This window comes from Phalacrocorax carbo, chromosome 1, assembly GCF_963921805.1.
Source record: "Phalacrocorax carbo chromosome 1, bPhaCar2.1, whole genome shotgun sequence".
Taxonomy (NCBI): domain Eukaryota; kingdom Metazoa; phylum Chordata; class Aves; order Suliformes; family Phalacrocoracidae; genus Phalacrocorax; species Phalacrocorax carbo.
The window spans coordinates 40,703,012-40,719,424 of NC_087513.1; the positions used below are offsets into that span (position 1 = coordinate 40,703,012).

Here is a 16,413-nt window from a genome sequence, read left to right on the forward strand (position 1 = left end):
TGTGAACATGTAGTGTGTTTGGCATTTTGCACTGCAACAATTATGAAAATTGCTGCAACAAGGCCACTCTTAAGAAGGGATGATGGCCTGACAGCACCAGCTTGAGTCTTCAGGCACGTGGGTTTAGTCCTCTGCTCTTTATCAAGCTTTCCATATGACACTCAAAGCAGTACCTTAGAGCAGTAAGTGAAAACCTCAACACCTGTACCTACTTTTTTTCCTGTAAAGTTTTGCTGACTTCTTACTTTCTGGTTCATGCCAGGCTCATGTCCAGACTCACATCCAGTCATGTCATTAAAATAACAGAGCAAAAGGGTGCTGTGGGGGTGGAGCAGTCTTTAGTCTTTCCAAAAATATCATATAATAAACTGAGATCGGCATTAGGTAGGTCCTGAGCCTCACTAGAGAGTGATTCACAAATGGCATTTACTTTCAGGGACCCAGTCTGGTGTGCCTAACCTAGCACACACCTGCTTGATCCAGCAACAACCCAAAAGCCATTGCCATTTTTGTTCAGAATGAAAGCTGAAGCTGGAGAAGCCCCTCACACATCGGAAAAAAAAATAGGCTTAGCCTGTGACTGCCTCACCTTGGAGCAAGAGTGAGCCAGGTTTGGTTCACTCATCTGCCTGCAGGAATTCAGGTGCACGTGCCCAATTCTCAGATGTCTGAACATCAGGCTCCAGTGTACTGCAAAGCAGCTCTGTCTGAAGCGGAGTGCCTCTGCAGAGCACAGTTAAATTCATTGAACAGACAGAGGAAGAGCCACTTGCTCAGAGCTACGGGTCACTTCAGTCAGCAGGTGTGCACGTACAGGGAAGAGCTGTGCATGTACAGGGAGATGCCTGAAAAGTCTTTGGAGCTGGGATCTAGTTTTCTTTCTCTATGGCCCCATTTTTATTTTTATTTTCTGTATGGAAGAGCTGTCTAAAGAGAAGGTGTGCTCAGGACCCTGTAGTTAGCTTGGGGCAACTAAACTGCAGAGGAAGACAACATTTAAGGGCCAGTCAGTGCTGGATCTTTGGAACTGCAGTCATAAGCACCTGGCATTTTCCATTAAGAGTATTGGTAACTCTCGTGGCTACTTCAGTTCTGTAGGTTTCTCTCTGGCAGCTTGGTACCTAAGGCATTTTCTGGGTCTAATTCTGTGGTCTTTCCTAAGGGGCCAGAGGCCAAATCAAATGTCAACTCCGTTACCAAATCAGCTGGTAACTGTGCAATTTTAATGTGCAATACCAATTCCACATGGCTTAACTTGGTCTGCAAATAGAAGAGGTTACATCATATCAGTCTGCACTTGTGGCCAGCTAAGAGCAGACACTATGACTCTTCTGACACAGAGTAACTTAACTGGGAATCTGACTCCTGCCAGTCAGTTTTCCAGTTAGGGTACAGGTATCATAGCACATTCATGCTGAACCGAGATGTCAGGAGGCTAAATGCAAGATGCTCTGGAGTTGCAGTGATGGGGAACATAGAAATGCCATTATTTCACATCAAATATATGCTCTCTTTCCTAGGCATAAACCTTACAGAAAACATTCTTTTTTTGTCAGAGTAACACGCTTTACAGAGGTATTTGCTGTACTTACCTAGGTCTGTGAAATACTTTCAGGCATTCTGAGAAGGACAATGCAATAGGAGTAGGGAAAAAAGCCCTACAAATTTTAGCAAATATATTTTGTGCCAACCTATTACACATCTGCTCACAGGGAAAACTATGATTCCAGCAGTACAGCGGTTTTATGTGTAGTTGTTTTAAAATGAACTGTGGTCATTACTATGTGGGTAGTAGTGTGAATAAGTTAAATCTGTGCAGATATCATACATGCACAATTCCAAAAGTGCACGCTTGTAAATCCAGTCATTCTAATTGCTGTCAGTATATCTGTATTTAAGTTGCTGAGATTGCTTTAATCCTTAAAAAGAACAATGTCAAGAATTAGATGTGCATTCTAATCCATGAGCTCAATTTGCAATGAAATTGCATTTTTGTCTCTGCAGTCCAGCTGTCAGTAAATCAACTGTACAGTTAAGGGCTTCTCTTTTTTTTTTTTTTCTTTTAAAAGTGTATTAATGACAAAACAAGGCTCTTAAACTACTGCCTCTGGCATCAGTCGCTCAAACATAGCTGTATTGCACTTTTTAGCAACGAAATTAATTCCACATGAAGAGAAAAGTATTCACTCTCTTTCTTTTCCTTTTTCAAACTTTGCAGACGTCTTGCAGGAAATGGCTTGACATACATTCCTAAGGGAGCATTTGCTGGCCTTTTCAGTCTTAAAGTGCTGTAAGTAAACTTTGTGTTGTTTGATATATTTCTGATTTCCTAAATGCTCCAGGGAACTAATTAACCAGTGAAGTTTTGATCAAGTAAATTACATATTTTGATCAGGTCATTTTGAACAATTCAACTGAAGTGAAGATACATATGAATATCATTAAATCTTTGGGGTTTCGTATAGAAAATACCCTAAACACAAAGGTTGGGAAACATTAATGGCATTCTAAAAACAACTTGCTCATCAAGTAGATGTCTCTGTACAATGTCAAAGGTAAAAATTGGTTCAGTCAATAGTTTCTTTGATTGACTCAACAGTTCTGATTTCAAGTCTAAAACTCATAGTGGATTTTTTCTGATCCCACAAAACCCGGGGTAAATTGCCTTTTCCTTTTCTTGAGAGCCAGTGGGGAAACCAGTATTGTAGAATACCATGTAATTTAAAATGCAGTTTGTATTTCGTATCTTGTTCTTTGCAATGTAATTGCTGTAAGATAATTATAAAAACTATTACAAAACCCTGTATTATTTGGAGTGATAAGAGAGTACACAGAGTTACTAAAATTATTAGCAGGTCACATCTCACAATATTTGTACTAGACAGGACCTTTGCCTATGTAAAGTTCACAGAAACTGTATTAGCAAGAACGCCAACCTCCTAGGCAGTGTCAAGCCAAGCCAGATGCTACTGTAAGAGTATACAAAGCTCTACTGAAAAAATATGTAAGTGGGAAAGAAGTATGAAGAGTTTCCCACTCCGTCTACTCTTGAGTTGGCCAGCTGTAGCTCTCATTGGCCTAAGGAGATTTAGGCCTGCCAAAAATTATTTCATTTACAATGTCCCATCGGGTATGCCTCATTTTGGAGGCAGCATGTACTACTTCAGTTTTACCCACATAGAATGCTTTTATATATGTAGGAGTTGGTCCAAACAAGGATATTAGGCCATATTCAAAGGGAGGAAAAGATTATTTTGGATTGAAAAGTGATTTTTCAGTCTTTGCAAGCTAAATGATGTGATATTTCAGAAAAGTGAGTTGTCAGGTCATTGCTAGCAACCTTCCATTTGAGAAAATTTATTTCACTGGGGAAACACAGCAGTTTTTATGAAGATAAAATTTTATCCAAACCAAATCATAAACTCCTCATACAGTTAAAAGTTCTGTTTGCCATAGTAGCATTTTCCTGAGTAAGGATTTCAAGTGTCAATCCTTCACAGCTTTATCAGAATAAGAAACTGAAGCACTTCAGAAGGAAAAGAAAATCCTTACATAAGGATGACCATTTCAGAATCACTGGAGGCAATTAGGAGCTCAAGCCCTATTGAAAGCAAATCGGATTTATTCTTTTAACTTCCTCAGCTGCTTTGAAAATCCTGCTCAAAGCTGATGTGTGGCTGTTAACAAAGCTAGTATGCTACAGGTATTTGTTTCTTTTGAAGCGAACCGGCATTTGACAGGCATGGGGTAACGGAGTGTTTGTGTAGCTTCCCTTTGTAATCTTGAAGTAGATCCAGTACAAAGGAGGTAAGCTTGGAAGAAAATTTAAAATAGAAAGAAATTATCTTTACTGTGTTGATTCTCATTTTTATGCTATTCAAAATGTAGGATGCTGCAGAATAACCAGCTACGCCAGGTGCCTACTGAAGCACTCCAGAACTTGCGCAGCCTGCAGTCTCTGTGAGTATATTTGATAAATCAACTTGTAACTTTGCATGAACAGTAATATATGATTACCTATTAATTACCTGTTAATATCACTTAATAATGTGCTGAATCGACTTTTTCTTTTAACTTTCTTTGAGCGGCTTTTCTAGAGAATTGTACTCTCAATTAAACATCAAACGTGACTGATTTCATTCCAGTAATTTCATGACACCAGCAGCTTCTTTGCAGCATTATAAACTGGTTCACCATCTGAGAAGACACTTCTTGCCCTGCAATGCTCTCTGACTGTCAAGAAGAATATGGTCCCTTGAGCACTGGTGTTTCCCATGGTTTCTTGTTAAGATTCTTTACAGGGGAAAATCCCAAATTACTCTCTTGGGTTTTTTTATTTGGTGTAATTTTTTTCTTTTTAAGCAGTATGGAAAACACTATTAACTCATGAAACAAAGTGTACTACAGGATGCTTAATTATATTCTGTGCTTCAGGCAGGTCTCCGTATTTATAGTTCTTGACTGTGCTGTGCTGACTCAGTCCATGAGCTTCAGTTTTAACAGAACTCCTGCCAGAACTGCTAGACCAGGAGAGAGGATTGGCTGCTTCGTGGTATGAATGAAATTATTTTGATGTGCTTCTGTCCCATAACGTAAGGATGGTTGTACCAGGCCATGCTAAAAGCTGACCTAGCCCAATATCCAGTCTTCAACAGCAGATGCCAAAAGAAAACTAGAAGGTCAGGCAAAGAACATAGTAATACTCCTTTGGTAAACTGTCCCAGCTGCCAGAGGTTTGCACCCAGGGACTCACTGAGCCTATTACGGCTTCTTTAAATTTAATAGCTGTTAAAGAATTTTCTTCTGTGAGTTTGTATGATTACTTTTTGAGCCAATGTAACACTTACAATTTTCTGTGGAAGTGTAGCTGCTCATCAGCTAGCCCTCTCTAGCACGGTGAAGTACTTCCTGTTATTTACTTGGAACTTCCCACCACATTTGATGTCCCCTAAGTGCAGCATCAGGAGAAAGTGGAAACAGCAGTTCCTTATTGATGTATGCCGGATTTTATAGACCTCTGTTGTATCTCCATTAGTCATGTTCTTCAGACATAAGCTGTTAGGATTGTTTCTCATGTGGGAGCTATTCCCTTCCTCTGGCCATCCTTGTCACTCTTACTGAACTTTTTTATCAGTTCTCTTATCTGATTAGAGACAAGTCAAGGGGGGATCAGACCTGCACAGCATGTTTAAAGTGTTTGCATACCATGGATTTATAGAGGGGAATTGTGGAAGCTTTTTTCTTCACTTTCCTACTAACTCCACAGATTTTGTTTTGCTTAATTTTTTTAACTTTTACTGAACACTGAACACTGAGCTATTATTTTCATACTTATTACAACTGTGGGACCTCTTTCTAGCATGTTAGTAGCTACTCAAGAGTTTGTGATGTAGACTTTGAATTGCCTTTTCCGAAAGTGCCTCCCTCCACACCTGTCTATACCAAAATTCATCTGCCGTGTTCTTTTTCAGTCAAATGAGTATCATGAGTTCCTTCTGCCGCACCTGCGGTTCACATTTTGCAACCACAAGGCCACTCTTGCTGTCTCAATGCAGGACAGTAAATAGAGTATGTTTCTGAATTATCCACAGAATAAATCCATGTTTATGGATTTCAAGCATGGATGCTTGGATTTCACCTGATACAAAAAAAAAAAAAGACTAAATTTTCTGCAGCAACTACTGATTTTGAATGTGCAGCATAAAATATCTAGATGATTGAAGATAAGCAGGTTCTCTGGACAGAGGAAAATGACAGCTGACCCTTCTCTGTGCTTTAGTTGACCACCATATATTTTCACATAATTAGTTTGAAATAATATTATTTTCCTGAAAAGTTCCAAGATCCAAATGTGGAGGTCAATCTGGAAATTCAAATAACTATCACAAAAACTGTTGCTACAGTGCGCACTGATCACCAGCGTCACTGGTAAAAGTCTAACGATGACAAGGATAGAGTGAGTGTCTGTACCAAGCTATCCAGTCTGTTTAGAGTTAAGATGTATTGGTTGAGAAATGTACTGTGTTGAACAAGCTCTTCATTTTTTGTGTATAGAAAAGGTCCACCAGAAGGTTAACATCTTTTGCATACATTCAGTTCAGCCGAAATCTGAAGAATTAATTAAATTAATTGATTTTCAGCAAAATTATTTCATCTGTGGATAAATTCCCACTACACAGACACACATTATACTGTATTAGCTCCCAGGTTCTTACGTCCGTCTTGAACAACATTTACCTCCTTAATATACAAAGTGTTCGTTAAGGTTTCTAAAGGTGAAACAGCCGTAAGAATTAATTATCTTATAATTGTTATTTGGTCAGTGCCTTTTTTCTTTATTGACCAGACACAGACTGAAATATCTCAGGCATATACTTTTGAGGTTACTGTTCTTTCCTTTGATCTTTGAAAAAGTCATGAGAAAATGCTGGTCTAGTGACTATATTAGATTTTCTTTCTGCTAAACAAACAAAACAAATCTTGCTGAGATCACATCACTCTATACACATTCTGGACCAAAACACGATAAGCCAAGCAAACAAGAGTTCCTTTGTTGCTCTGAAAGAGACTGTTGAATTTTCAGCACACTTTCTAAACAAAATGACAGTCTCACTCAGGCTTTGTTGCAAATACTTTTTTCATTGGGTGAAGAAGTTGAAGAAGTAAACCAAATATAGTTTGTGCAGTCTATGCAAAGAACTGACATTCTGTGACAGAATAGGAGAATAGGAGTGGTCAGTGGAAACCTTTAGACAGCTGGGCAGGAGACCCAAGATGGAATGATATGGGTTTGTACAGAAAAGCTACTATCACCTGAAAGACGATCACCAGCAAAAGAGACCTCTTTGAGGAAAAGAAAACTACTGTTCTTTTGTTTGCTTAAACGGGGTTGTGCCTGTCAGATAAAGGTGCGCACAGATTCAATTTCTTGTTTCATACAGGAATTTTCTGTTCACAAGGTGATTCTTGCATTGGTTTCTGACATACAATAGGAATTATTTCTTGAAACCTTTGAAATAGCAGGAGTCTTTTCAAGGGTGTAATTAAGAGGTTAAAAGCCTTCACAAAGGCAATTCCTATAAGATAGCAACTTCTTGTATTTATTATGTTTAACTATGCAGGTGGCATGATTTCTGGAAGCTTCATTAACCCTTTGCTTTAGGTTAGTATAGATGCAAAAAACTGAAAAGAGGTGACCGGACTCAAATCTCTGCCTTTTGTGGTTTTACTCAAGAAAGGCAGTCATGTAGACGAGGGGCAAGGCATACTAGCTGCCTTGCTACCTTAATCAATGTGATTATGCTAAAATCATTTATATATATACACATATATAATTGTGTGTGTATGTAGATTAAAAATAGATGGGGATATATATATGCACACACAATTTTTCCGTGTTCACTCATAATACAAATTCATCACAAATTTTTGCACAAAAAGGTATTTCTGGATTATATGCTTTCCTTATTATCTAGTTCCAGGCTCAGAAATGCAGTATAGGTATCAATAATGATAGATACATTAATTTATGTTAAATGGCCTGTGGCACACAGAACAAGAACTGATGTATGGCAGGAATGAGCAACAATTTCCTCTACTTTCTTGTCCAAGATGTAATATTGCTGGAATGCGGAATGGAGTGACAAGTTTGAGTGATAAATATTCATAAATTTCTTAAGGCTTGACCTACCTCTAGAATAGATCAGTCTTCTTCAGACAGCAGACATTATTCAATAAATACTATAAACTGAGAAATGAGCATGAAAAAATTAGATTAAAAATCCAGATTTGTGAATTTCATCCTATGAGAAAACTTTTATACTGTTGCCTCAAAACAAACAACAATATGTTTTTTTCTGTCACTGAAGGAAAAAATAATATTAAACAATATTAAAATCTTCTCCAACTTTATAAAAGACTTTGTAGTTCAATAGTTAACAACAGTGATGTGCTACTTTGATTAATAAATGAGTTCAGCTACCAGAGGTTGGACAGTGATTGCATAGGACTCCACGTCCCCTTTGTGGCAGGAGGATTTAAGGAATATGTTGATTTTGAGATGTGGTTTTGATCTCCAAGTTTAGCAGAAGGGTATCTTCAGCTTATATGGGCTATTATTTTCCTCTGACATCTAGTGTGAATACTAATTAACTGGATTAGTAGTCCTAACAATTCAAATGGTATTTATTTCTGTTAAACCAAAAAGAGGAAAATGCGTTCTCAGGTGCCCTGATTGAAAGGGGTGAACACACAATCACTGATGTGTCACAGCTTCGATCTTGGCAGCAGGGTTTGAAGTGTCACTTGAATGCTGTTTTCCCTGCTACTCACCTTGAGCAAATGTATTTCTTTAAAACCAACTACAAGCAAATGGTCTCTGGATTTTGTGTTTCCCACAGCATCAATATCTCTGTTCTGCTTTTAATCAAGAAGCCTTTTAATGATTTTGAATATACCTGTATAGTCCAAAAACCTTTTACATATCTATATTGATTTCTTTTTCAAATGTCGTTATTAATTAACAGCTTATTTTCTGTCCAACTTTTTTCATTTAATGTATTTGTTTAAATAGATATCTTTTTTTCTCTGTTGTAATTTCTTGTCATTTCTAATGACATCACTTATGTACTGGAATTGGCATATCATTTGAGTATTTTTGATCAAGAAGGGATTAGTGAAGCAGGAAATGACATATGGATAATTTTTTTTTATTTTTCCCCTGAACACATTAATACAATTTTTATATTACTAGACACCAAAAAGTTGCAGAGCTCCACTTGCAAATGTTGCTAAATAAAGGAGGAAGGTGTAATTGGCATTGCTGATGAAAAAGCAAAGCTTCTGTTATTCTTTTATTGGGACTATTGTAATACAACCCATTGCAGTGAATAATACAGAATAAACTTCACTCCTGGTTTATTTTCTTGTTTAGACATCATTGTTAATGAGCAGCTTTTACTGCTGCGTTATCAGACACAGAAATAGTCAAAATCAAGAACAGATCAGGTGTTATCTCACTGCCTATGCCAAACCAGTCATGAAAGACATTTAAAAGCAAGTATTATTTTCTGTATCACCTGCTTTCTTTCCTGTAAAATTTAAGAGGACTTTTACTTTAATAGTAGAAAATAGGGCAGAATACAACATAGCCCATCTTCCAAAGCGCTGGAAACGGTTGAGAGGGATTAAAAATAATACCATCTTTTCTCCCTTGACAACCTGCAAAGCTGGAGTTTAGTGAAGCAAATTAATTTTACTTTAGAAGTTAAGTTAACATAAGAAAATAGTATCAAAGAAATTTGTTTTAAATTTCCTGACAGAATTTGTAAATAACTTACATTTTATTTTAAAGATATTTCAGTATTTGTGGAGCATCTGATGGTGACATCAAATTTGACATAAAAGATTATCTAGAAATCATCTCAGATGTGCTTAATAATTGCCTGGCTGGGAGAGAACAGCAAATGGATTTTTCATCTTCTCCCTAATCCTCCAAATATTTGACATTTCAATTGAAGTTTCCATTCGTAATCTGAACAAAGAATTGAAGACTTTGAGGGCACAGAGTTCTGAAATGCTTCCAGTTCAGGCTTCAAATTAAAAAGCCTTTTTTTTTTTTCAGAAATGTTAACTTTAAACCATTTTCTTCCATTTTGATGCTTGCATTAACAATCCTGATTTTTAGTTAAAAGAGGAAACAACTTTGATGAAATCCCATTCTCCCAAGAGAACTGTGTTCAAGAAAAGACAGGATCTTTAGTTGTGGTTTTCCATGTCACACCCCATGATAATGAAGCCTACAGAAGGCATTAGCTTCTTAGGAAACCCAGTACCTCAACAGGTACCCACAAACTGCCTGAGGAAGAATTTCCCACAGTTTAAATCAGGGTTGTGTGTACCCGTGCAGGTGTCTATACATATACGCAAAGATGTCTCAGAACTCACTGTTGCAGTCTCCTCATTTTATTGCATGTCTTAACCATCTGAGTTACTACAGCCCTGGGGCACGCTAGGTAACAGAAGAGTGACCGAAATGTGGAGCATTAGTACAATATCAGACCACCCCTCTCAGTCACAGATACTTTTCTCACTTGATAAGCACCTGGAAGGAAGATAGGGATGCAACGTTCCCTAAAATGCACGTGCTACTATTTTATTTGGGTGCAGTCCCTCACTGAGCCTCCTGAAGGGCCTGTTGCTTTCAAAGTGGGGTGCAAATAGGCTGACCTAGGTCAGCAATTCCAGGCCACTGGAGATGTTTTCTTTCATCCAGTAGACACTACTAGAATTATTAGCTAGAAGCTAGTCAGAAGCTAGTAGAAGCTAGTCAGAATTATTATATCTGACTCTTTTCTGTCTTCTGAGCATTCTCAAAAAAGGTTTTTTTTAATCACATCTGTAAGGGACAGCAAATTTCTCAACCTCAGAACTGCTAGCCAAAAATCATCCTGCATGGCTGAAGCCCAGCAGGATGTACACCATATGTGGGAGGAAGACAAGAAGCTGCTGTTGGAGTGGTTAGCAATGGGGGGGGCTCACACTAGATTTCTGAGGAGATCCTCCTGGGCACCGTACAGCCACAGACTTGCTACAGCCAGCCTGGCAAAGCAAACAGTGCTTTAGAGTGCTCCCAGGTACTGGCCATGACCGTCTGTCCTGCTACACTGTTAACAGGGTCCTTGGCACACTTTTGACCTGTGCAAACTAACATTTGCCTGAACTGTTTCCCGGGGCCATCTGGCAGTTCGCACGCCCCTGGGACCGTCCCCAGTAGGCACTCTGCATACAACCACCTCGTCTGGGAGGCTAGGAGAGGTCACTAGCGTAGCGCAGGCCACACTGAGCCAGTTGGCTCCAGGACCTGGGAGCTTTCCCAGCCACACCAAATGTGCTGGTCTAGCCGTAGACTCCGTATCTGAATCTGCAGCCATATTCCTAGGACAACCCAACAGCTCTTGCTGGCCCCCACTTTTTCCCCCTGTGGGAACTGAGGATTCCCAATTGTGGAGAATGAGGATACCCAGTATGAGAGCCAGTCTTTGTATAAAAATAGCACTGCAACTGGCTGTTTGTGCTTTATGCAGTGGGCTAGTGTCCTGGCCCACCATCTTGAATGCAGGTTTACCAAAACACCTGAGCAGCATGTTTAGCTATGAAGAGAAATGCTAAGGACTGAAACTCCCAGAGCTGCAGAGACCTCCCCATATAAAACCGAGCAGTGGGAAAGAAACAAATGCTCCTAAACTGTGATTTGTGACTTTTCTTTTTTGGTCTTGCTGTTGCCACACAGGGTTCTCTGTATCAGTCCTGTAGAAGCCCATACAAGGGCAAAGCTGAAAGTGAGCTGTGGGAACTGCTGTGCTGGTGTGTTCTAATTAAGCTTTTACAATACTAGCATTTTCCCTGTGGACTGAAGGGGATATCCTGCATAAAGGGCCATGTTTGAAAAACATGGCTCACAATAGCCAGCTATATTTTCATTACATCCAGTTTTCAGTCAGTTTTGATGTCACTTGCTGTTACTTAAATGGGGCTTTAGGCCAAGTCCTGTGAACAAATCCTTGAGAGGGTCCATGTCACCACACCCTAGCAAAGATGGTGGGCCGGCAGGAGACCCCCTCCTGCCCGTTATACCCTCCCCAGACAGGCCCTGTCCCCAGCCTCTCTCCATCATTGCTTCTTACCTCGTGGAGAGGCTTGTCTGAGGCTCCCTGCATAACGGAGCAAGTCAGGAGAGGAGTAAGATGGTAGGAAAGGGAGGAACACACCCTTTTTTATTCTGCCATGTGCTCTCACTTCTCTGCCTCCCCTGCCTGTTACATATAGCCCCTTTTCATTTGGTTTTACATCTCCTATTTTAAACGTAAATGTTGGAAGAAATATTTTGTCCTTGACTTCTTTATCTGTCTTTGTGGCTTTGCTCTTCTCTGGTCCCTTTGTTGTATTCAGGCCCTCATCCATTGCAATAAGAGGCAATCCATGTAATAGCTGTTTATTTCAGAAGGGAGAATGACCTGAGAGAACTCTCCTTCCTGATCCCATATCTAGCATTTCATTTAACCCTGAATGAATGAGCAAGACGTGCCAACAAGATGTTAAGGAATTTCTTGATCGCAAGGTACATCCAGGTTGTAGCTGGGCTTGCTCTGTGAGAGAAGACTCAGAAAGAGGAAAGAAATATATATTCCCTTGGAAACCTACCAGTGGCATAAAACTAAGCATCCAGTTATACTGAATTGATAAAAAAATGTAAATATTTTTCAAAATATTTTTCAAACATCTACCTTCAGTCATTTCAGAGTACCAATAAATGAGTCCTGTTTACGATTCTATATCACAGAATCCCAGAATTAATTACAGAATCCCACATTGGAAGGGACCTCAGGGATCATCTAGTCCAACCTTTAACTACTTCAACTATATGAATAACATCTTTCCATAATTTATGCACATGGTTGTAGCATTCACAGTATGTCACAGGACACACCAGTGGGGTACAGTCTGCAGAGCTCGAGTGTGTACTTTGAAAGGTTTGGACATTTTAAGTGGTCTCATGGTGAATTTCATTCTGGCTGCTTTATTTACATGCTGCCTATCAGAAGAGATCAAGCATTTCTGTTTCCCTAAACTGGCTCTCTCTGGAATATAATAGCAGCTTTCAAACTCACCACATGTTATCTATATATTTTCAATTATAAATAGGGTCATGTTTGTGAGTTAATGGACTTAGTTCTGGAAGTGCCAAAACTTTGATCAACACATGTAAAACAATTGGCTGAAAATGGCGATTTTTATCTGTGTGTTATACATCAGTGTGTATTACCTACAGTGTGACAGGAAACATAACTGCTGCTGAAACCTTTTAATATCTGCAAGAGGGAAAACGGTACTTGGAAATTTTAAAAAGATTAGATAACAAAAGAGCACTTGAGGCAGTACTTCTTACAAGCGCTTGCATGATACACAACCCAGTTACAGGACCTGAAGCACAAATCATCATAGCTTCTTGATTTCTTCCCAAGTTTATTTAAACAATAATACAACTACCTAGAATCTCATTTATATTACAGCAGTCCTGGTTTTCTTTCTATGTTGTGTATTTTGTTTATATAACCAGCGGTGGGTTTATATTTGGAAACTTCAGCTATAAACAAAATCAGTTCCTTGATTTGCTACCAAATATTGGTAAGGTAAAAATGCTGGTCTTGCTGACGACAGCAGAATTATTGCCATTTCAGCCACAGGGTCACATATAAACAACCGACTGTCAGCCGTGCCAGGCAGCCAAGCATCCTGTGAGTAACTCCTGCAGAGTCAATGGGGACATCAGAGCTGCACAGGCAAGCTTCGCATTCAACAAGATGTTAACTGTAATACAGTAACATATTTAGGTTGAATAAAGCCTCCATTCTTTAATCAGTGTAACTGTCAAACTAAGGCAACTGTAACTTCTTAGTTTACATACCAGCATCACCCAGGGAAGGAATTTACTTCTGACTGAACACAAAGAAACCTCATCTACTCATTCAAATTATACCTTATTTGAAAACACAGGCGTAGCATGGTTGTTGCCTGGGGAATGGGGGAGGTACAGCATGAGTATTTCTAAACATTTCCAGCCTCACCCATTTGTTGACAGACCCTTGAGTTATTTTGGAAGCTCTGTCTCTGCTGCCTGCCATGTCAGTTATTATATTGAAAATTTAATTGTACGAAGGCTTTGACACTGAACTTTATAAATTTGTTCCAACTGACCTTGTCTCAGTTATTTGCCAGCCTGGCACAGAGCCTTAGCAGTCATTACTTGTTCTCATGCAGTAGGTAGGAGCAGCATGGAGCAGGAGATAGAATGGACCTGACATTTTACATGACTGTAAATGAAGAAGCAGCTTTAAATAAAGAGATTAGTATGCCTGCCACAAAGAGTATTGCATTTCTCTCAAACAGACCGAATTTAGGCAGTACAGAATTACTTCTTTGTACCCTGGGTGTGTCTGTTTGTTCTGTAATGTTTTCAAACGTCTATTTAAATTTATTTCTGTTTCGCCATTCTCTTAATTACTCCTCTGTACAGACATCTTCAAGAAAAGTTTTAGAGCGTGGCTTTCATGTTCCGAACAAGGTACAAGTCACTACAACACACTAAAAGCAGAAAAAGTGTATCGGAGTACCAATCACCGCCTGGATGCTTCATGAAGTTTCAGAAATCTGAAGCACACTTTTAAATAGCTCCCTGAAAACATCGCAATGGGAAAGCAAAGCAGAGCAAAAGCAAAAGGCAATGAATATATGACATAACATTTCTAGCGCCACATCTTCAAAAGGTTCAGTAGATTTAATCCTTATTTACACAAGTGTGAGAGCAAGGTATCACCTGCAGACTCTGAAGAGGTACAATGTGCAGTTGAGCTCCCTCTGTTGGCTCTGCAGCAACCGAAGTGTATTTAATAACTTCCTTTTCAAAATAAATACATCGCATTAGCAGCACTAACCTCTAGTTGAAAAACATTTTGCTCCACTACTAAAACATGTGAACTTCAGTGCTCATTAGAATCATTGGAATAAACAATATGGAAGAAAAGGTAAAACGGGAACAGAGACTCAGAAGTGAGTTTTATTTTTGGCTCTTAGAATGCTTGTCTAGCGTATGGAAACCCAAATCAGCTTGCAGCCCAGCAATTTATAGGCTCTGAAGGAGAATCTCTGGCTGAGGTTCTTACACTTTTTTATTCCGTACGTTCAAATAACTGGGAAGGGTAACAAATTCATACCCAGTCTGTAGAGAGGCTCTGCTCAAAAATGATCAGTGTGTGTTCTCAGTGAGTTGATGGCTCCAAAGGAGAGCTGTCTGCAGAGAGCCAGCTGACAAGGAGACTTGTAAACACGATGTGAGGTCTCAGTGGTGAGGCTGCAAACAAGATGGAAATGTGGAGTCTCTGGGAAATGAAAAATGGGTGTGGCAACCTATGTCCATCCTTTGGGGTTGTATTCTTGGTGATAACTTCTGATATCCATTGTGTAAGTCCACTGTTCTTTTCTCAGAGTCAATATTTTCTCTATTTCTTTTTCTCCTAGACGCCTGGATGCCAACCACATCAACTATGTGCCCCCCAACTGCTTCAATGGCTTGGTCTCCCTTAGACACCTGTGGCTAGATGATAATTCTTTGACAGAAATTCCTGTCCAAGCTTTTAGAAGCTTACCGGCACTTCAGGCAATGACATTGGCACTGAATAAAATTCATTACATACCAGACTATGCTTTTGGAAACCTCTCTAGTTTGGTAGTTCTGTAAGTTTTATTGATCCTTTTTTAGCCACAATCTCTGCTTCTTTGCAGGACTTTGACCACTTTGTGATAAATTACTTGAAGATGCAATGTTTAATTTAGATGTTGCCCGAGACAGCCTTTAATAATTAAATTTTCCTAGTCCCTCCCCAGTTGGCACATGATAGGTAAAGAGGTATATATGTGCATTAATTAAAAGTCTGTTTTGTCTCACATTCTTAGTATTAAACTGATATCTTAGGGCTACAAATCTGCAGTTTCCCTTCTACATTTGCCCTAGGCTTAGTGATAGTCCTTTAGGAAGAGGTCAAATTCCATTTGTTGCAGAAAATGTTGTTTCTGAAAAATACATTTTCTGGATTGTATATGTACTACAAACCAAAATTTAAAAAAAATATATCTTGGATAAACACATTTTTTACATCTTCCTACAGTTAAACTAGCATTTGCTAAATCACTTGTTTTGCTCTAGCTTAAAAGTTTCCAAGTAAAGAACTATGTGAGGGAATTTTAAAAATCACCGTATCTGGTCAGCAAAACAAACAGGAAGAGATGAATTGTGTGCTCTCTAAGACTTTAAGGCAGTGTGTACTGAATGAGGGAAGATTAGAAGAAGGAAATGAACTGAAAGCTTTCTGGGTGACTTGGAAAGAATGCCATCCAGTAGAAAAAGTATGCATTTCCCTTCATAGAAAGTATATGTAGTTTTCTATTTTGTTATTTTTGCATACCAGTTCAACTAAATGAAACACGCATGGCTCGCACCAAAATCTGGAAGGAATAGTATGGAGCGTGTTTTCAGCTTTTTATCTTCTGGGAATGTACCAAGTGGAAAAAATTCTAGACTGGCTGGAGAAACTGAGGAGGAGAAGTTACTTCAGGATACTTTGGAAAATGTTAGCATTATTAAAGAGAGAATACTATATTCAAGCTTTACAAGCTGTCTGAAACCATAGTCTGTAAGATACTTAGCATATTTTAGCATATTCTAGCCCCAGTGTAAGCACTGAACCTGGCACATGCCAGGGTTCTCTGTTGACAGTTATAATCACCATCTCTGCTTAGTGCTTAATATATTCAGATAAGCATATAGGGCACCAAAAATGGAGGGTAACACCTGCCTTG

At 39.0% G+C, this 16,413-nt stretch overlaps 1 protein-coding gene across 2 annotated transcripts in view; it reads left to right on the forward strand.

The window, feature by feature from the left end:
* Window positions 1–16,413, forward strand: part of LGR5 (leucine rich repeat containing G protein-coupled receptor 5) — a 99,071-nt gene that overhangs the window by 57,726 nt on the left and 24,932 nt on the right. Inside the window, exons 3-5 of one of the 2 annotated variants that reach the window (XM_064449564.1) lie at window positions 2,219–2,290; window positions 3,889–3,960; window positions 15,076–15,291. In XM_064449564.1, coding sequence (XP_064305634.1) covers window positions 2,219–2,290; window positions 3,889–3,960; window positions 15,076–15,291 — 360 coding nt within the window. The remainder of the gene's footprint in view (window positions 1–2,218; window positions 2,291–3,888; window positions 3,961–15,075; window positions 15,292–16,413) is intronic. The other variant, XM_064449571.1, reaches the window with a different exon arrangement.